Here is a 22453-nt window from a genome sequence, read left to right as displayed (position 1 = left end):
AAATGTTTATTGAACATTTAGGATATACCAAGTATCATTTATAGGCACTGGCATACGTCACAGAACAAAATAGCCCCAAATCCCAGATATTGTGGAATTTTTTTCTAGTTTCCTTCCCTTCCTTTGTTGTGGTAGTTTCTAGGAGGAAAGACTCATGATTTCACCTAGCCTGTTCAGTAGTCTCTCATCCTAGATTTATATTCAATTAATACTTATAGGTACCCTTTTTCCATTATTTTAAAACTACTTTTGCATTCAGTTATCTTATTCTTTGGGATGGCCTTAGGAAGAGGATTTTTTAATCCTCATTTTACAGATAAGCAATCTGAAACTTAGAAGCTGTGACTTATCCAAGGTCATTCAGCTAGGAGAAATTGGAGCCAGGATTTGAAGCCACACTTCCTGATTGAGTTCCCTGTTCTTTCTGTGGTGGCAGTTGTAGCAGAAACACCATGATGGCTTTTATTCATTTCACTGCCTATTTTATTTCAGTTCTACAAACATATATTGAGCCCCTACTAAAGGCCAGATATCAGCCCTGCCTTGGGGATGCAAAAATTGTTTAGTCCCTGTCCTGTGGAGTTCAGAGTTTAGCAGGGAAGTCTGTTGACACATCAGTGGGAATGCAGTGTGCTAAATGTAAGGCTGGCTCTATTTATAGATTCTTGGAAGCACGTAGGAGGGGCACCTAATCTAGAGCAGGGTCAGGACATGCCAAAATAGACACCTTAGAAGAGATCATGCCTGAGCTGAGTCTGAAAGGATAACTTAATCAGGAAAAAGAGAGGAAATATGAACAGTAGCATAGATTCATGATGACTATAGAGAATTGGAGGCTTTTAGGTTTGCTGGCGTGTAAAGCATGAAGCAGGGAACGGTCAGGGGTCGGCTAGAGAAGTTAGTAGCTACCAGATGATACCGTATTCTACAGGGAGAACTCTTACCAGGACCACTCTTTTAGGTACCTATAGGTCAAGTATCTACCCTGGTCCACTCAGCTATAGCCAGGGCTCTTCATGGTACAGAGCATACTGACCTGTATGTAAGGAATTGCTTAGAAGGGGCCCGTGGGAAAGAGGGCATACCATATACTCTGAGGCTTCCCAGAGGGAATAATGTTGCTGGAAGGCTCAGTGCATGGTTGGTCCAGGCAGAGGCATAGCAAAAGCCAAGCCAAGCTTGGAGATAGTGAATATTTAGTGGCATCAGCCCATTCAGCTATGTGATCTTCCTGGACAGCCTGATCATGGGACCAGATTTTAAACATTGATTCAGTTTTGATTTTGGATAGCTGATCATTAAGGGAATGGAGGTTATTGGTGATTAAATAGCTTCAGGTAATTGGTCCGGGAGTCTTGGTTGAATAGAGAGAAAAGCAGGGTCACGGGGAAAAACGGGGTGGTCAAGAGACTAGCGGTTTCTGTGAGGTTGGAGAGTAGATGTATTTGGAGAAAGACATACCTGGTCCAGAAGAAAAGTCAGAAAGAAGAGTATGACTGTCTAAGGTGTCTGAGGTGAGGAATCTGAATAATGATAATATCTAGGGCGTGGTTCTAGGAGTGAGTGGCTGGAGAGGAGGTTAAACGTTATTGGAGTTAAGGAATTGTGAAGCTAGCATATTAGATGGATCACTACGCAGTTATTTACTAGCATGGTGTTAGGAGCTAAGAGACAGAGAAATATTGCAGGCTGGGGGCTAAAGTCCTTAATGAATAAAGGAAAGTGAAAGAGAGATTAATACATGAGAACGGCAAAGCGTGTGATAAAGGGTATTAAATCAAGGTCATATGAACCTCAAAGAATATGCTTTACTCCAAACCATTATTTTATGGAATAAAGGTTTGGAAGCAGTCGTAATAAGCTAGGAAAACCCCAGCTCCTCTTTCTAGTACCATTGAATATTGGTTAGGGAGAATGGAAAACGTCTATCAAATAGGGCTGTAAGCTAAACAGTCTTCTCGGGTGAAAACCATGTTTCAGTTATATCAAGGAAATGAAAACAGAATTTTGTAGTAGATTCTACTACCTCCATGAAATATCACTGACCACTTAGGGCAGTCTTACACTTTCCCTTATCTATATTCCTTAAACAACCATAATTTTATGTATATACTTCTGAGGTATTTACTGAGCACTTATTAAGCTTTAGACTCTGTGGTCGATGTTAAGATAGATATAGCATTATACCTTTCCTCAAAAGTTTAAGGGCCAAAGGGAACAATAATTATACATGAATAGCAGGACAAATCACCTTTCCAACCTTATTTTTCACTACTACTAATCATTCACCCACCAAACTAAATCTACTTAGTGTATACCCTGTGTATTGTTACCTCCATGACGTTTTTCATTTGGTGAAAATGAAACCATTTGGTGGTGCTGAATTCTCTTAGCTTTTGCTTGTCTGTAAAGCTTTTGATTTCTCCATCAAATCTGAATGAGATCCTTGCCAGGTAGAGTAATCTTGGTTGTAGGTTCTTCTTCCCTTTCATCACTTTAAACATGTCATGCCACTCCCTTCTGGCTTGTAGAGTTTCTGCTGAGAAATCAGCTGTTAATCTTATGGAAGTTCCCTTGTATGTTATTTGTCGTTTTTCCCTTGCTGCTTTCAATAATTTTTCTTTGTCTTTAATTTTTACCAGTTTGATTACTATGTGTCTCGGCATGTTTCTCCTTGGGTTTATCCTGTATGGGACTCACTGCGCTTCCTGGACTTGGGTGGCTATTTCCTTTCCCATGTTAGGGACATTTTCACCTATAATCTCTTAAGATATTTTCTCTGGTCCTTTCTCTCTTCTCCTTCTGGGACCCCTATAATGTGAATGTTGTTGTGTTTAATGTTGTCTCAGAGGTTTCTTAGGCTGTCTTCTTTTCTTATCCGTTCTTCTGCCTCCATTATTCTGCTATTGATTCCTTCTAGTGTAGTTTTCATTTCAGTTATTGTATTGTTCATCTCTGTTTGTTTGTTCTTTAATTCTTCTAGTTCTTTGTTAAACATTTCTTGCATCTTCTCAATCTTTGCCTCCATTCTTTTTCTGAAGTCCTGGATCATCTTCACTATCTTTATTCTGAATTCTTTTTCTGGAAAGTTGCCTATCTCCACGTCATTTAGTTCTTTTTCTGGGGTTTTATCTTGTTCCTTCATCTGGTACATAGCCCTCTGCCTTTTCATCTTGTACATAGCCCCTCTGCCTTTTCATCTTGTCTATCTTTCTGTAAATGTGGTTTTTGTTCCACAGGCTGCAGGATTGTCATTCTTCTTGCTTCTGCTGTCTGCCTTCTGGTGGATTAGGCTATCTAAGGGGCTTATGCACATTTCCTGATGGGAGGGACTGGTGGTGGGTAGAGCTGACTCTTGCTCTGGTGGGCAGAGCTCCGTAAAACTTTAATCCACTTGTCTCCTGATGGTGGGGCTGGGTTCCCTCCCTGTTGGTTGTTTGGCCTGAGGTGACCAACACTGGGACCTACCCGGGCTCTTTGGTGGGGCTAATGGCAGACTGTGGGAGGCCTCACGCCAAGGAGTACTTCCCAGAACTTCTGCTGCCAGTGTCCTTGTCCTCACAGTGAGATACAGCCACCCCCCACCTCTGCAGGAGACCCTCCAACACCAGCAGGTAGGCCTGGTTCAGTCTCCTACGGCTCCTTCTCCTGGCTCCCGATGCACACACTACTTTGTGTGTGCCCTCCAAGAGTGGAGTCTCTGTTTCCCCCAATCCTGTTGAAATCCTGCAATCAAATTCCGCTAGCCTTCAAAGTCTGATTCTCTAGGAATTCTTCCTCCCGTTGCCTGACCCCCAGGTTGGGAAGCCTGACGTGCGACTCTGAACCTTCACTCCAGTGGGTGGACTTCTGGTATAAGTGTTCTCTAGTTTGTGAGTCACTGACCCAGCAGTTATGGGATTTGATTTTATTGTTATTCCGCCCCTCCTACCGTCTCACTGTGGCTTCTCCTTTGTCTTTGGATGTGGGGTATCTTTTTTGATCAGTTCCAGTGTCTTCCTGTCAATGATTGTTCAGCAGTTAGCTGTGGTTCCAGTGCTCTCGCAAGAGGGAGTGAGAGCATGTCCTTCTACTCCGCCATCTTGAACCAGTCTCCCTCAAATTACTCTTTTATCATATGCCATTTGTCATCAACATTTTTGAAAGAAAGAATATATCATGGTATTCTGTGGAAAAACATGAACAACAGGTACTCTGAGTCAAAATATAGTTCAGAAGAATGAAGATGCATTAGGGATACCTTAACTGATTTTGTATATATTCTTTTTGTGTGTACACTGTGATATATGACAAAACCAGCCAAAGTAAGTCTTTAAAAAACTTATTTAATACAAAATAAAAATTTTAAGTGGTAAGGCATTGTGTTATAGTTTAATTGGCTGCTTTTTTCTTTGTATACATAAAATAATGGTGTGACTTACAATCACTGGTGTCCTAGATTCAAAGAAATATGATAGTGTTATTTTGTGATTAAATATGCCAGGCATTAAGAGCATGTACCTTCCCAATACATGTTGTGTCATTTATATTTGTATTTATTTCTAATCTTATATTAAACTACAGGCTCTTTGAGGGCAGAGTTTGTGTTTGTTTTATCTTTGTTTCCCTTACAACACCTAGTACGATGCTTTATAACATATACACATAAAATAAATAATAAATAAATGGATTAAAATATGAAGTATTATACAGTAAGTGCCACAGGAAGGTAAAGTACTATATGAGTGAACATCTGCTAGTAAATTCTCAATTAACTGCTTAACTGTAGTGTGTTAGAACTGTATTTATATATGGTATTTGGTACGATCCTTAGGTTGAATCTCAACTTAGGCCAGTGGTTTTTGAACCAACTATAAATGATCCTAATAGAATTCTATAAATTTAGGTCTGGTTTGCTGACTACATTTACAAGGAAATGTGGTGACTCATCTTGATTGAATCATAGAAAGTAGTAAATAAAGCCTTTGCCTTAGAGGACAGATGACAGTGACTTTCTCTAATGATGCTAAGATTATACAGGAGATCAGGCAAATGCCTGTCTCTAAGAAATATAGTACTTTTTTTTTTTTTTTTCCGGTACGCGGGCCTGTCACTGTTGTGGCCTCTCCCGTTGCGGAGCACAGGCTCCAGACATGCAGGCTTAGCGGCCATGGCTCACAGGCCTAGCCGCTCCGCGGCATGTGGGATCTTCCTGGACCGGGGCACGAACCCGTGTCCCCTGCATCGGCAGGCGGACTCTCAACCACTGCACCACCAGGGAAGCCCAGAAATATAGTACTTTAAAAAATAGCCCTGTTTTTTTTCCCTCCAATCAATCTCAATACACCTACAATAAAAAACAGCCTGGGGAATAAAGAACAGCTTAAGGAATTATGTCTATGTGATATTTTCTAGTTTTTACCCTTATTCTTTGGGCTATAAGTACAAGAAATAACATAAGCATTTTTCTTCAGTCAGCTAAATAGCTCTACTTCTGATTCAAATAAGTTTGTTTCCATTTTTTCTCTAGCAGTGCTTGTGTGTTTACTTGGCATGGAAAAGCACTGTGGTAGTCCACACTACTGTTCACCAAATATCTCTTTCTAGATACATTATAGGATTGTACATTCTTTCCCTGTTGATGTTAGGTGTGGTCATGTGACTTTTTTGTCCAATAAAATGAGACCACTAATGACATGAAGCTTTAAGAGCAAGTACAAAATTTACCACACTTCCTTTATCCTGAGGCAGCAACTAATAGAAACACAAAGATGGAGCCTCCCTTAGCCTAAGTCCCTGAGTGAGGACAGCATAGTGCCAGGTCCCCGTCATATTTGACCTGCTCATAGACGCATAGTACATTTTGTGCCAGTAAGATTGTGGGGTTATTAGATAAGCATAACCTAGCTTATCATGATTAATATAGTCTTCACCCCAAAACAGTGGGCTTTAATGGTAACTAAAAGAATACAACAGATTTGATGTGCTGGTATTGGCCTAGTCTTTTTTTTCCTTCCTTATGGAAATATTTATTATACACAGCTTCTATAAGCTAATATTCATTACAAGGTGATTAGAGTCAATTCCATACATCAAAGTACTTTTCTTTGAATTATAGTCTTTTGTCAAGACATTTTGATATACTTCTATAAGATGTCCTTTCATCTGCCAACAGTAGAACTGCCAATTCATTCTTGCGTTTATTCTTTTATTCAACAAACTTTTTTGAATGCCCATTATTTGCCAGGTGCTAAGACTAGGAAGATGTTCGAGGCACTCTAGATAGTTTGGTGGAAGTGGCAGAAGGTAAGCAGGGCTAAAAACTATAAGGCACTTTGTTCTTCTGAAGTCTGGGTGCTTCACTGGTTTCATACATGATACATACCTGTTTCATTTTAAAATAGTTAAACTACATTTAAAATTTAACTTCACAAGTACCATATCCAAGGTGACATAGATCAGATTTTGCCACTGCTGAGACCACCAACATATTACCTTAGAAGTTAGAAGTTTCTTTACCATAGCTAGTATAGAAACTGTTTAAGAAATAAAGTGCCATCTAAAAGTTTAATTCTTGGGCTTCCCTGGTGGCGCAGTGGTTGAGAGTCGGCCTGCCGATGCAGGGGACTCGGGCTCGTGCCCCGGTCCGGGAGGATCCCACATGCCGTGGATCGGCTGGGCCCGTGAGCCATGGCCGCTGAGCCTGCGCGTCTGGAGCCTTTGCTCCGCAGTGGGAGAGGCCACAGCAGTGAGAGGCCTGCGTACCGCAAAAAAAAAAAAAAAAAAAAGTTTAATTCTTGACATATATACACCATCAAATGTAAAATAGATAGCTAGTGGGAAGCAGCTGCATAGCACAGGGAAAGCAGCTTGGTGCTTTGTGACTACCTAGAGGGGTGGGATAGGGAGGGTGGGAGGGAGACGCAAGAGGGAAGGGATATGGGGATATATGTATACATATAGCTGATTCACTTTGTTATACAGCAGAAACTAACACAACACTGTAAGGCAATTATACTTCAATAAAGATGTTTAAAAATAAATAAATAATTGTTTAAAAAGTTTAATTCTCCCAATTATCATAGAAGAAAAAATTTTTTATCACATTATCAGGTAGTTTCCAGCAGCTATATTTTACAAATTAAAAGCTGAATTAAAATTAAAAGCTATATTTTACAAATTAAAAAATTAAAAGCTAAAATTAAAAATTTTTTTATCACATTATCAGGTAGTTTCCGGCAGCTATATTTTACAAATTAAAAAATTAAAAGCTGAATTAAAAGCTGAATTTAAATTTACAAATTAAAAAATTAAAAGCTAAAAATTAAAAGCTGAATTAAAAAATTAAAAGCTGAATGAACATCTTCATTATAAGAATCTGAGTATCTTTTGCAAAGGCAGTGCAGATGAGTTAGGAGACAGCAAGGTTCCCTTTTGATTCTTCTTCCCATCACTTTCTGCCTTTTCATTCTAGGGGTTCTTCAGCAAGCGCCTGAAAGGCTCCATCAAGAGGACCAAAAGCCAATCAAAGCTTGACCGAAACACGAGCTTTCGGCTTCCCTCCCTTCGCAATACAGATGACAGGTAGGAGTTCACTTGCTTAAAACAAAGAAAGAAATTTTACAGTGCATTTTGGTCTTCATTAACTTTGCATCAATGATAGTTGGAAAGATCCGATACAAAATTTACTTTTTTGTCTTGCTCATATTGAGGCAAGGTACAAAATATTGGCTTAAATATCCAACCAGTTTAAAAATCTTACAATATTGGAGACTGTGTGGATACCTAAGAACTAATTTAAGAATCGGTTGTGCTGTTTCTGTCGAATCAAGATCTAGTGGTCAGAGGTGTATCTTTCTTTTGTAGGATGACCATAAGGGATGACGATGGCTATAGCTAACATTTTTTGAGCACTGTACTAAGTGCTTTATATTCATTTTCTTGTTTAATCTTAATAATAACCCTGTAAGAGAAATATTAATATTATCACCATTTTATAGATGACAAGTCTGAGGAACAGAGAAGTTAAGTAATATTGCCCAAGGTTATACTGCTTAGTAAATAGCAAAAATGGTATTTAAACTTGAGCAATTTGGCTCTAAGAGTCCATGGTCTTCACTGCTGCATTGTTCATTGTGTATAGTATATGGACTCAGCCTCATTAATTTGCAGTCACATCTAGAAGATATGTATGAAAAGGAAGCCTGGATTTCAATAATTAGGACTACCAGCTTAAGCAAACCTCAAATGCATGGCTTGCTAAGGATAACAACCCTCTAAAATGATTGAACGTATGCTAGGACACATTTGTAATACTTCACGTCTCTACAATGTTCAAAATTTAGGAAATGGTACTTGTTGTTTCTTGACACATCACCACCATCACCAGTATTTATTGAGTGCTTACTCTGTGCCAAGTATTTTTAATGTAGTATCTTATGTAATATAGCCCTAGATACTATTATTATTCTCATTTTACAGATAAGGAACTAAGGTAAAAGAGATTGAGAAATTTGCCCATGGTCACACAGCTAAGAGTAGAGCTTTGATTTAAACCCATGTCTGCCTTTCATAATTATACTCTTATTTATACTTGGGTGTATGTTTGTTTTTTTTTTTACTTTTGGTAATAAGTCCATTATTTCCAGTTATCTGCATAACAAACAGAAATATAGATTATAATCTCTATAATGGCAGATTATAGATTTGCCAGGCAGAGAATTACTCTCGTTTTATATGTGAAGTAACTTGTCCCCCATACTGAGTTGATAAGAGGCTACTGCTTTATCAGCTCTTCTTATCCTTGAACCACGTTAGAGGTGTTCTGTGAAATTTGGAAGTATGTTTAATTTGCAGTGTAATTGTATTGTTAAATATGTCTTTTGTACCTTTTTGTTTTAAGGTAATCATTAAAAAAAGATCTTTTATTCTCATATTTTTCCCTTAGATTTTACTCTATAGCACAGGGAACTATATATATATAACTGAATCACTTTGTTGTACAGCAGAAATTAACACATTGTAAATCAGCTATACATCAATTTTCTAAAATTACTTTTATCATTCACACAACCATTTACATTTTATCAGTATGATGGATGAATAGTAATAATAAACACATATACAGTATGTACTATGTGCCATACACTGTTCTAAGCACTTTACATAAATGAAGTCATTTAATCAACACAACAACCCAGGTTACAGTCATGACCTCATTTTGAAGATGAGAAAACTGAAACAGAGAAATTAGTAAATTGCACAAGTTCACACAGCTTAGAAGATGGCAGTACTGTGGTTCCAATCCAAGAATTCTAGCTCTTAAGTCTACATTTTTTAATTTATCCTATATTGCCTCTCACAAAAAAGGCAGGTGGGGAGCATTTCTTTGTTTTAATTTGTAGTTACCTAATGCCTGCTAAGTTGAACATCTTTTCACAAGTTTTCTTCTTCTATGACTTGATTATTCATCCCTTTGCCATTTTCTGTTGAGCTATTTGTCCTTTTTGTTATGCTTTGAAGTAGTGCTTATTATTACTAGGGATTGTAAGCCACTATTATGCACGTTGTTAAAATTTTCTTCCAGTCTGTTTCTTGTGTTTTTAAATCATGTCTCTGAATTATATAGAAGTTTTAGATTTTCATTTGGTCCAACATGTCAGTCTTTTTCTTTGTTGGCTTACCTGACCAAATTTGACCAGAACACTGAACTCAAGAAGCCAGGGATCTCTTTCTCATTAAATTTCTCATTATGATGCTGTTCAAATCACTATATCTTACTTCTTCAGGAGGAGGAAATATTCTGCCTGGGGTATTAGGAGGATAATGAAGTAGTGATCATGATATTTTGAATTCTTCAGGCTTTTTGATAACAACAAACCTTATCTGCACTCATTACATTTTAAAAAGATAAAATTATCCTCATGAGGTCTGAGTTACTGCTTTCAGATGGCAGAAAAACAGTTGTAAATGAGTTAATTTCATCTAAAGAAGGTTTACTACATATGATAAGTAAGCTTTTCTGTGCAAAAGAACATAGGGTATTTTAACATGCAGACTTAATTGATCAAAAAGACCCTCCAGGTTTGTCTAGCCCAGTGATCTGCAAGTTGTAGACTCTGCTCTAAGGCCCTGATGGAATTTGGTACCAATGTTGCTTTGGGGATCAATTTATGATGATGCTTAAACTCAGAATTTCCTTTGTGAAGTTGTGGGGCATAGGCATAAGGAGTAAAACTTTGCCAAATAATATTTTTAAGAACCAAATTTCTTGATACACAGTAACATATCTAATTGTGACAGTTATGTACAGACTAGAAAGCCATTTGCTACCAGGGAATATAGAGTAACTAAAGACACAGCCCCAACCTCAAGGTGTCCAGTAGAAGAAGTAAATACTCAGGAAGAAATGGTATAGGGGAGGTGAGATTACTTCTTGTTAGGTGGACCAAGAAAGACCTTAGAGGGCAGTGGCCTGTGAGTTGAACCTTAAAAAAGCAGGTATAATTTGAACTGAGAAACAGACACATGGAGAGAGCATTCCTCAGAATGGAAATAATGAGCAAAAGAAGAAAACAGGAAACTACAGAGCTTGAAAAGAAATACTGAGTAGTTCATGGTATATAAAGGAGTGAGGTAGGAAATGATTGGAAAGGTAAAGTTCCAATTTTTACATTGATAGGTAAAAAACTTTGTGTGTTTTTGTCTTAAAAATGACTCAGTATAAGAAACAGAAATATGAACTCCATCTTTGATGAAACTAGGATAAATTTGAATGATAGATTACTTAAAACTAGAGGAAGATCAGGGCTTCCCTGGTGGCGCAGTGGTTGAGAGTCCGCCTGCCGATGCAGGGGACACAGGTTCGTGCCCCAGTCCAGGAGGATCCCACATGCCGCGGAGCGGCTGGGCCCGTGAGCCATAGCCACTGAGCCTGCGCGTCCGGAGCCTGTGCTCTGCAACAGGAGAGGGCACAACAGTGAGAGGCCCGCGTACCACAAAAAAAAAAAAAAATTAGAGGAAGATCAGACGTAGTTGCCTGCAGAAGGAAATTCTGAAAAAAAGTCTATCGCTTAATGATTCAGATCAGTTGCTAATTAACAGATACTCAAAACGGTAATGGCTTAAACAAAGTAAAGTTATATTTTCTTCACCTAAAAGAAGTCTGAGGGTGGGCAGTCTAGGACTAAGGGTTCAGGGCTCTTTGTGGGCTTTTTCCTCTGCCATTCTCAAGGTCTTCAAGGATCTCTTTAGGAACACAAGTTAGCTACTGGAGCTCCAGCCATAGCATCCATGTTTCAGGTACCAGAAAAGAGGGGCCCATAAAAGGACACCTGTCTTCCAACCAAGTTATCTCCCTTTAGAGCAATTTCCCTGAAACCTCACCCAGTGGCTTCTCATTGTCACTTTTATCTGCAAGAGAGACTGGGAAATGTTATACATGGGTACGTTGTTGCCCCCAATAACACAAGAGTCTGTTATTAAGGAAGGAGGAAAAGATGGGCATTAGGAAGACAGCTAGCATCTCTAACAGAAGAAAGAGGTTGATTCACCCACTCACCCCCAGAACTCTGGAAAGATTCAGCTCCCACCCAGCTCTAGCAGGCCAGCAGCCAGGCGTACATTCATCACACAGCAAATTTGAGAAACTGAACCAGATAAAAAGACCTACAGATACCAACATTTATGTTCCTACGTTACAATGTCAGCTGGTAATTCTACTCCTAAGTATATCCAAGAGAAGTGAAAAACGTATGTCCCCACAAAAATTTGTAACATGAATGTTCGTAAACATTGTTTATAGTAGCCCCAAAGTGGTAATGACCCAAATGTCCATCAACCGATGAATGGATATACAAAACATGATATATCCATGCAACGCTGTATCATTCAGTCATAAAAAGGAATGAAGTACTGATACATGCTACAACATGGACAAACCTTGAAAACTTTATACAAAGTGGAAGAAGCCAATCACAAAACACCATATAATGTACAATTCCATTTATGTGAAATATCCAGAATAGGCAAATCTATGGAGACAGTAGATTAATGGTTGCCAGAGGCTGGGGATATAGAGCAGGGGAAAGTGATGAATGAAGAATGACTGCTAATGGACATGAAGTTTCTTTTTGGAGTGATGAAATGTTTTAAGCTTAGACTGTGGTGATAATTGTACAACTCTGAATATGCTGAAAATGGTACACTTTAAATGGGTAGATTTTATGGTATGTTAATTATATCTCAATAAAGATGTTAATTTTTTTTTAAAAAACAACAGCTGGCCAGGAAGTACTCTGCAGTGAAACTCACTAATCTGTAAGCTCTATTCCAGCACACAAAGCTTCCATTGAGTTCTTTAGTGCTTTAATCTTAAATATAAACAGATGGCCAAGAATCTCCAGATATTTGAGGAAATTCTTCAACATGAAAGGCAGAGAGAAAAACAAATAAATAGGAGAGAGAAAAAAGAACCCGGAAGAAACAGAGACAATGCATAGAGCCAAAAACAACTTCAAAGCATAATAAATATTTTCAAAAGATAAGATAGTGCATCTATGAAACAATAAGATGCTATAAGAAAAGGAACCTCAAAGAAACAAGAAAGAGAGCTTGGAAATTGAAATATAAAAGCTCAAGTCAAGTCAATCTCCCAGAAAGTAGAACAGAAAATGAGAAAATCAATCCAGAAGGTTCTAGTAAAAGAAAAGTTTTATTAGAAAACTTTAGAGAGGAAATTGTCAAAGAAATAATACAAGAAAATTTCCCAAAACAAGAAAATATAAATATCCAGATTGGAAAGGCCACCAAATTCCCAATACAGTGAATGAAAAATGACAAAAGACTTTCCAACACACACACACACACACACACCACACACACACACACCAATTCACATCATCATGAAAGAACACAACACCAAGGCTTTAAAAAAAAATCTTAAAAGCTTCTAGAAAGAAAAACTAGGTTACATACAAAGGAGGTATGAAAGGATTGCATTGGAATTCTCAATAGAATATTGAAAATCAAAAGTCAGTGGAGCAGTGTTTTCAAAATTCTGAGTGGAGGTTGTTTTCAACGCAGTATTCCATACACAGGACAGTCCTTGAATGTCAGATGAGGAGTGTGGATTTTATTGTATAAGCAATGGGGGGTCTTTAAACATTTTTGAGCACGGAAGTGACCTAATCAGAATTGTGCCAATTATAGATTAATCCAACAATGGAATTTCAAATGACTTGGTTTACAGAGACTAAGTTTGGGAGACCGATTAGAAAAAAGAAAAAAAGCTATTGTAGGAAATAAGAAAGACTCTAAAGAGGTAAAGAGGGTAGTTGGCAGTGGGAATGAAGAGTCAGTGACAAGATAGGAGAAGCATTTTAGAGGCAAAATCAATAGGATGTCACAAAATCATCATTGTTCCAAAGCCATCTAATCAGATAAAAGCCAGTAAAGTGATTTCCTAGAATCAATATTGGCAGCATTTTCACATTAAAGCCATGTCATGTGGAAGGGTGTTGGGACAGGAGAAGACTCTGCCTTATTTCTGCCTTATATTGAAATGCACTTTGAAAAGTTTGAAAAACTAGGAAATACTGAAAACCCGTGGTTATACAGGATTGTCAGGCATTCCAGGATTTCGAATGCCTGTCAGGTTGCCAACCTTACTCTGGAAGTGCTACTTAAATTTACCAAGTCTTGAGGTAAAGATAAGCACATGGAATAGAATTTTCTCAACTCCTTCAAACGTTCTTCAAGTAAAAACCTTTGCAGTAATGTCTTCGATTCTGAGGCTCACTGACAAAGCATGGTTTTAAAGTAGTCCGCTTATTCTTTGTCAGGAGGATACCTAAGAATAAGTGTAGTGTTCATTTGTAGGGTGTATATACTCAGCTTCTTGAGTTTCTCCTAATTAGAACTAATTTTTTAACTCTCTTTTTTTTTAATTTGTATACTCACAAGAAGTTGTAGAGTCTTGCAAGCACTTCCCCCAATAGTGATATCTTATAACTGTAGTGTAATATCAAAACCAGGTAATTGACATTGGTACAATACTGTTAACTAGACTACAGATTTTATTTTTCACCAATTTTTATGTGCACTCATTTGTGTGTGTTTATAATTCTATGCAATTTAATCCTATGTATAGATTTGTATAACCACCACCACGATCAAGATACAGAATTATTCCATTACCAGAAAAGAATCCCTCTGCTACTCTTTACAGTCATACCCACCTCCCCACACCCATCCCTGTCCCCTAGCAACCACTTTTTGTTTTCTACCTCTATGGTTTTGTTATTTCAAGAATGTTATATAAATGGAATCATATAGTGTATAACCATTTAAGATTGGCTTTTTCTTTCACTAAATAAAATGCCCTTGAAATCCCTCCAAATTGTTGCATCTGTCAATAGTGTGTTTCTTGTTATTGCTGAGTAGTATTCCATTTTATGGATGTATCAAAATTTGTTAACCAATCACCTACTGGAGAACACTGGTTTCTGATTTTTAGCTATTAGGAATAAACTGCTGTGAACAGTTGTGTACACATAAGTTTTCACTTCTCTGCAGTAAATACGCAAGCGTGCAATTGCTGGGTTGTATGATAAGTACTTGTTTAGGTTTAGAGGAAACTGCCAAACTATTTTCCAGAGTACCTGTACAATTTTACATTCCCACCAGCAATCTTTATGGGTTTTGTGTGTGTGTGTGTGTATGTCCCAAGACATTTTCACCTGTTTTCTTTTAGAAGTTTTATGATTTTTAGCTTTTATATTTAGGTCTATGATCCATGTAGCTAATCCATGGTTACTCTAAATCAAAGGTGTTGACTCCGAGCCTATTGGTGTTCACTTCGAGATAGTAATCAAAACTTCATACTTAGCCCAACCAAGCCAATTGCAGACAGTCTGCTTTTGGAGAAGGGAGTATTATAAACTACTTACTTCTCTCTTCGCATCTACTCTTCGCATCCAGCTTAACTACCCGTGGTTTTAGGTGCCCTCCAGATTTGGGGCAAGGGGAGAGACAGAAAGGAGGGGAAAGGTAATAAGAAAAGTTTTAGTACTATCTTAGCCTTCCATAATGCTCTCTGAGTCTGGCAGATGTTTAAAGCTGACTCTTCTATCATGAGGTACTTTGAAGAATTCTTCAGAAATGTCTCATCTTTGAGGAACTCTCATCTATGGTTCTTTTGAGTTTCCTGGGTACATTTCTATTCTAGGTGTTCACTTGCAACTCCTTCCACAGTTTCTAGGAAGGAATTTTTGCTGTCTAGTCTTCACCCTTCCAGTCCTCTGGTCTACAGGAAATATTCACACATCCTTTGCCCTGACAAACCTCTAGGAGTGCAGCCTAATCCAAAAGTATCAACTTGGGCTGTGCTACCAACAGTTAGTCATTTCTCATCCTCTAGATTTCCCAGATAAAATCAAACTCCACCTTGTAGGCATTCCCTACCAATATCCCTTGTGTGTGTTGGGGGGAGGGGGGGATGGGAGGGATGAGCCTCACAGCTTTCTCCAAAAATTATCTCTCACAAAATCCTTTCCCTTCTCCATACTGTCACCACTTTTTATAGTCCTGCTCTGACTGAAAGGTTCAAGGTAATGGAATAGGTTCCAAAACATTTCCTTTGTAGATTCTACAGTTTGGTACTTCACTGCGGCATGCACCTGTTTTACCTTAGAGTCTCAATTTGAAACTTCAATTTTAATATCTCATCACATATGTATATAATACTTTCACTAATCTACAGTCTTGAGCATAACATACAAAATGGAACATGGCTCTGTCCATTCCCTAACTCTCAGCATTATCTCCTACCACTCCTACCAGAAGTCCATCATTTACTTACTAAACTCTTTCATATTTCTCTACTTTTAATCTTGCTGCCCTCTCTATCCCAAATACCATATCCTATTCCTACACCGTGTCCTTTGATATGCAGCAGTACCCAAGTCAGGAGTCATATGCTCCCTGACTTCTTTTCCTTGTTCTTCCTGTGCATCATTCTAGACTAAGCATCTGCCCCATATACCCTACCCACCCATGGCCAACTGTATACACCTTATTATAGGACTGACTGCTTTCTATTGAATTTATCTTTTCATGTTTCTGCTTACTGCAGCAGATGGGAAGCTCCGCAAGTGTACAATCTTTGTATCCCCACCCCCTACCACCTGCCTGTCCTATTAAGGAACTTAATTTCTTGGCCTGAAACAAAAGGGAAGAATCCAAACAAATTCCAGATAATAGAGGTGAAGAATCTCCTTCACTCTGGTGTACTTGGATAGAATGACAACTTCTCAGAAATTATTGGATTCCAGGCCATTAATTAATCAATACAGCCTAGCTGTATTGATTAATTGAAACTAGATTATAGTTTCCCTTACCAGTGTTTACTGATATGGACCAGTTAAGGAGCCCTTAGTTTTGTGAACTAAAATACAATTGAAGTTTCTAATTATGTCATGATAGCATTTTAAATTCATTAGAATGCTTTATCTTAATAGAAAAAAATTATTTCCATACATTTATACCTTCTATCTTCATATTCTTCCAGCAAGGAATATATTTGAGAATAGCTATCCTAACCTAATAGTTTACATAAAATGAACTAATGCTTGTCATATCACTTTGAAAAACTATGTTTGCAATGATAGTCCCATTTGTATGGTACTGTAGTTTATGAGATATTTGTAAAATCATAGATGATTGTGTTTGATTTTCACAATAACTGTGGGAGGTATAGGAACAGAAATCATTATCCACATTTTACAAATGAGATAACTAAGGTTTAGAAGGAATAAATTATTTGTTCCACATCACATGGCTAGTGAGTGATTTGAGCTGACATGAATACGTAGGGCTTTTGAGTCCAAGTTGATTGCCTTTTCCATTATCCTCTTTGTTGCATGTGTTGATAGGAAGCCTAACCTGCTGAGAAAATGATTGAGAAAGAAGGAAAGATCAAACGGAAAAGTCATGCATACACATATATATACACACAAACATATTCAAACAACTTTTTTTTTTTTTTCCCGTACGCGGGCCTCTCACTGTTGTGGCCTCTCCCATTGCAGAGCACAGGCTCCGGACACGCAGGCTCAGCGGCCATGGCTCACGGACCCAGCCACTCCGCGGCATGTGGGATCTTCCCGGACTGGGGCACGAACCCGTGTCCCCTGCAACAGCAGGCGGACTCTCAACCACTGTGCCACCAGGGAAGCCCCAAACAACAACTCTTAATAAGAGTAGAATACTATGCAGTAATAATCAGTGAGTCAATTTATGGTCATTATATTTTCACGATTTGGTAAAATATAAAGCAAACTCCCTACTATGCTCCTATCATCTTCCCTTCCCTCCAAATCCAAGTGGTTTGGATGAAAAATTAAAATAGAATCAGTAAAAGAAAATATAGCTGGATTTCTTATGCTCTTGGAATGGAAGAACCTTTTCTAAGCATAAACTGGGGAAAATAATTACAAATATGACAGAAAAAGTACTAATTTACTTAATTTACGTAATATTTATCAATACATATCAGTTGTTAAACAATTAGAAAAATGGTTTAAGAACATGAAATAACAGTTCATAATTCACAGAAAAGAGAACTGAGATTGCCAATATACATGTTTAAATGTTCTCAACCTCATAACTAAAGAAATTCATACTAAAGCAATAGTATAGAAATGAAATACCCTTTTTTACCAATTATACTGGCAAAGATGTTTGAAGTGTAGCCATATCTCATTTTGGTGATAGTATATAGAAACATGCACTATTGGTAGGACTTTAAATTGATGCCATCTATTATGGAGGATAAATTAGCAATATCAAAACTTTAAATGTATGTGCCCTTTGATCTAGCAGTTTCACACCTGGAAATTTAAAGCATGAATACGTGCACATGTGCTTCGTATATGTACTAAGATACTTTTTGAACCTTGGTGGTGATCACCAAAAAAAAAGAGAAAAGAAAAGAGACTTAGATGGTCATCAAGGATTGATTAAACTTCTATAGACCCATATAAGGGAATTCAGAGTGATCATTAAAAAGCGGCAATTTATATCTATATGTTCCAGTGTAGACAAAATTCCAAAATATACTCTTAAGGAAAAAAAGTATGGTAGAATCTCATTTGTATGTGTATACATACATACACACACACACATACACACACATATATGTATATGTATAATATTTGGTTGTCTGTGTACAAAAAATTTCTGGAGGGGTCACAAAAATCATTAATAGTATTTTCCGTAGGAGATTGAGGGAGGTACCCTTATTTTTCACCTTCTGTCCTTCTGAGCTCTTGGCATTTATTACCGAAAGCATTTATTACTTTATTATTTAAGGGGAAAAAATAATTAGAGAATACCTCCTTCAACCCCATTTCAACCTCATGCCTCCCTGTAGCTGTTTCCCAGTTGTCACCCCTTCACCATCAGACTTTATGAGTTAGTCTCCACTTTCTCATATCCCATTCATTTTCTCAACTGTCTGGAGTCTCATTTTTGTCCTCATCATTTCACTGAAACTGCTACAGTTATCTCCAATTATCTCTCAGTTCATATACCCAGTGGCTACTGTTAATATTTTAACACACTCTATCTTCTACAGTAATGGACAACCATCCTTTTAAGAGTTCTCTTCCCTGGGCTTTTATGATACTTGAGTCTCCTGGTTTTCCTTCTGTCTTTCAGATTCTTCAGTCTCTTCTGTCAGTTTTGTAGATTTAAATGTTAGCATTTCTCAGTCTACATGTTCTATTTCAGTATTCACATTGTCTTAGTCTGTTGAGACTACAGTAATAAAACATCATAGACTAGATAGCTTATAATCAACAGAAATTTATTTCTCACAGTCCTGGAGGCTAGGAAGTCCAAGATCAAGGTTCTGGCAGATTCAGTGTGTGGTAGGAACCTGCTTCTTGGTTCAAAAGGCTTCCTTTTCTCTGTGTCCTCAGATGGGGGAATGGGTGATGGATCTCTTTGGGGTGTATTTTATAAAGGCACTAATCCCCTTCACGAGGGCTCCACCCCCCTGACCTGATCACCTCCCAAAGGTCACACTTCCTGATACAATCACATTGGAGGTTAGCATTTCAACATACATTTTGGGGTGAGACATTCAGTCTGCGGCAAACATCTACTCCCATAGGAACCTCAAACTTGTACTAAACTTGATTTTATTTCCCCCCTTCGTTCAACCAACATTGCCCCTCACTTCCCATCTCTGTAAAGGACATTACCATCTTTCTACCCAGTGGCTCAACCTTGACTCTACCCTCTCCCTGATGCCTCCAGCATTGCAGTCATTAAGGCCTATTTACTGCCTAATTACCCCCAAATCCATCCACTTCTGTATTTCTGCTGATCTAGTTTGTGATCTTTACTCAGGTTACTATCATAACCTATGAACCAGTCTCTAAGTCTTTCATTATTTCTCTCTCCTCTGTGTACCCCTCTCTTTCTCCACTTTTTAGCCAAAGTATACTCTTGCCAAGGCACACATCTGATCATGTCATTCACCTTCCACCACCCACAACCTTTCTATGTCCATCCACTGGCCTTGTGATCAAATTGGAACACCCACGTTACTACGGGTCCCATCATGGTATCTCTCAAGCCTCATTATTCCCCATGCCTCTTCTCTCAGCCCCAACACACATCCACACTGCACCAGAGCCACACTGCTGAATTCTTTTCAGTTCCTCAAACACCCCAGATTTGTATGTTCTCACTACAGGCCTTCTCACATGCTGGCCATTCCCTCTAGAATGCTCAGTACCTCCACATCCTCATAGAGCTAATTCCACTCCATCCTTTAGTTCACAACTTCACATTACTTTTAACTCCAAGAAACTTTCTTTGAATCCCCAGCTGAAGATCCAGGACCCCTACTAAGTGCCCACAGAGCCACTATTGCATCCTTTTTCCTAGATCTTATCCCATTGTATTATAATAGATTTTTAACTCACTAGATTATAAACTGTGTGTGAGTACAAGGACCTTGTCTTTCTTCTTCACCTTTGTTTCCTTGCGTCGGTATCTAGTATAGTGCCTGGCACATAATGTACACAAAGTAACTATTGAATGGATAGATGGATTCATACATATATTCATTTATTCAACCAAATAATGGCTGAAACTAATGGGAAAGCAAATAGTCATGAATTTAGGGATGATTAGAAGTAAGTGTCATTGAACTTCATCCGTGTCTAACTTCTTTTTTTTGGCCTCGCGGCACGGCTTGTGGGATCTTAGTTCCCTGACCAGGAATTGAACCCATTCCCTTGGCAGTGAAAGCACAGAGTCTTAACCACTGGACCACCAGGGAATTCTCTCTAACTTGCTTACCCTCTTTTCACCCATACTTAATTTTACGGTAACGATGAGGCTGAAAGCCTAAATTCAGAAAAAAAAAAAACCTAATCTTTCCACTCACTCTTACACTAGTAAGTATGTTAATTGAGTGGTTTATGAGTGTGGTTTGGTTTAGTTTCATGGTTTTTTTTTTTAATTCAGTATAGTTGTGTTTACATTGAATTTGTTTAATAGGCACTAGTAGATTTTATTCCATTTGCAATTTAAGAACAAAAAAAGGTGTGTTACAATATGGTACAGTTTCTGTAAGGAGATTGTTCCCTAGTGCCTGTCATATTGGAGGCTGGTTGAGTTTTCTGCCCTTCAGAACATGTTTTAATATTTATAATCTTGTCTTCATTCTGTGCTTGTCTTAATTGTCTGTATACATGTATATGTACCAAAAATAGGTTGAATGTCGTTTTTGACCGTGATGATAAATTTCCTTACCATGAGTTTAAGTGAAAACTCAGACTGACAAACATCATTCTTTACCATTAGCAGCTGGGTTCATTAGACTATCCTGTCAGAACAGAGGCTGAGAACAGAGAGAAGGAAGATCAGCAGTACATGTTACGTTTTCATAATAGCATTTTTTTTTTTTTTTTTTTTTTTTGCGGTACGCGGGCCTCTCACTGTTGTGGCCTCTCCTGTTGCGGAGCACAGGCTCCGGACGCGCAGGCTCAGCGGCCATGGCTCACGGGCCCAGCAGCTCCGCAGCATGTGGGATCTTCCTGGACCGGGGCACGAACCCGTGTCCCCTGCATCGGCAGGCGGACTCTCAACCACTGCGCCACCAGGGAAGCCCCATAATAGCTTTTTGTGTGAGTGGTTGTATGGTATTTTTTTAAGTAAACCAGTGAGTAGTATAAGCAGTAGGGACTGGCTTTAACTGCAACAGGTAAATCAGTGCAGCTAGGGCTGTCAGGATCCTCGGGGGCACATTTTTTTTTAGCACACAAGCAGAACTCTGATGAATGAGCTCTAATTTCTTTCTTTTCTTTTTTTTTTTAATCCAGGTAGGAAAAGCTTTATATTCAGTACTATAGGAAAGGATCTGCTCTTTCAAACAGAAAACATCAGTTGGATAGTTTCACAGATACGAGGTTGAAAAACAATAAAATCTGGGGAGCAAGTAAAGCTGCCTTTTTCCCAAAGTGAAAGCTCAGATGCAACTTTTAAGAAACTGATTAGATCCTTTGTAAGTTTATTGGTAGAGTATTAGGATACTGAATATTATTAATTTCTACCTGGGAAATTTTCAAACAAGGTAAAGTGCCTTAGGAACACATACTGGTGAATACAAACGTATATTGCTGTACTCAGTTTATGGCTGAGCTGTCTTTCCAAGAACTCAGCAAAGCAGTCTAGAATCATAACTTGCCACGCCAAGCAGAAATTCACCTGCACTGGAGTACAGGATTTTGTGTGGCAATAAGCATTTTTTTCAGTTATATTTTTAATTAAAAGTTTCCCACATTTGGAACTGAATCTGTAAAGATGTGGCAGATTGAGCTAGCACATCCAAGCACCACTGGTGCTTTGGGGGAAGTATGCTTTTTAAAAAATTGGATGGTTGAGCTGGGAAAAATCCAGCTGTTTTACTTAACATTGCACTAATCAGAGTTCTTTGACTCCTGTTTTTCTTCAGTGAATCCAGTGGTGTGTGTTTTGGCTCCTCACCCCCAACCCCTTCACTTTTGTCTTGTAAGATTGATTTCAGATAGTGATGTGGGTTAAAGCAATATAATATTAATTCACTGTAGTGGGTAATAGAAAGCTATTCCTGCCTTGTAGTTTCTCTCTTAAATAGGTCAGAAGCAGCAGGTAATCTTCATCAGCAAAGCAATTAGATTTTTAACCCTTAACTATCACATTGAGCCCTGAATTATTCCATGGTGTTTGGGATGATGGGGGTTGGGGAGTAGGGGTGCAGGGGTTGGGAAGAGAACCAGTAATCAAGGGATTCACAACGTCCACTTTTGAGGTTAGGTTCCTTGATGGCCATTGTCAGATTGGACTGGGAAGCGTCGTTTTAAACTCCTGTTTTTCTCTCAATAAATCCACATTCCGCTTTCCATTAGAGAAGTAAACT

General features: G+C 38.4%; 1 protein-coding gene across 2 annotated transcripts in view; it reads left to right on the top strand.

The window, feature by feature from the left end:
• RASAL2 (RAS protein activator like 2) overlaps positions 1 to 22453 on the top strand; it is a gene marked incomplete at both ends in the record, with an annotated part of 376959 nt that overhangs the window by 315515 nt on the left and 38991 nt on the right. For both annotated transcript variants that reach the window (XM_082834329.1, XM_082834328.1), the window contains one exon: positions 7454 to 7563. In XM_082834329.1, coding sequence (XP_082690455.1) covers positions 7454 to 7563 — 110 coding nt within the window. The remainder of the gene's footprint in view (positions 1 to 7453; positions 7564 to 22453) is intronic.

The sequence above is a fragment of the Leucopleurus acutus genome, assembly GCF_964270905.1.
Source record: "Leucopleurus acutus genome assembly, chromosome: 2".
In the NCBI taxonomy this organism is placed as follows: domain Eukaryota; kingdom Metazoa; phylum Chordata; class Mammalia; order Artiodactyla; family Delphinidae; genus Leucopleurus; species Leucopleurus acutus.
Note: the sequence above shows the minus strand (reverse complement) of the source record. Positions and strands in the feature narration are given on the sequence as shown.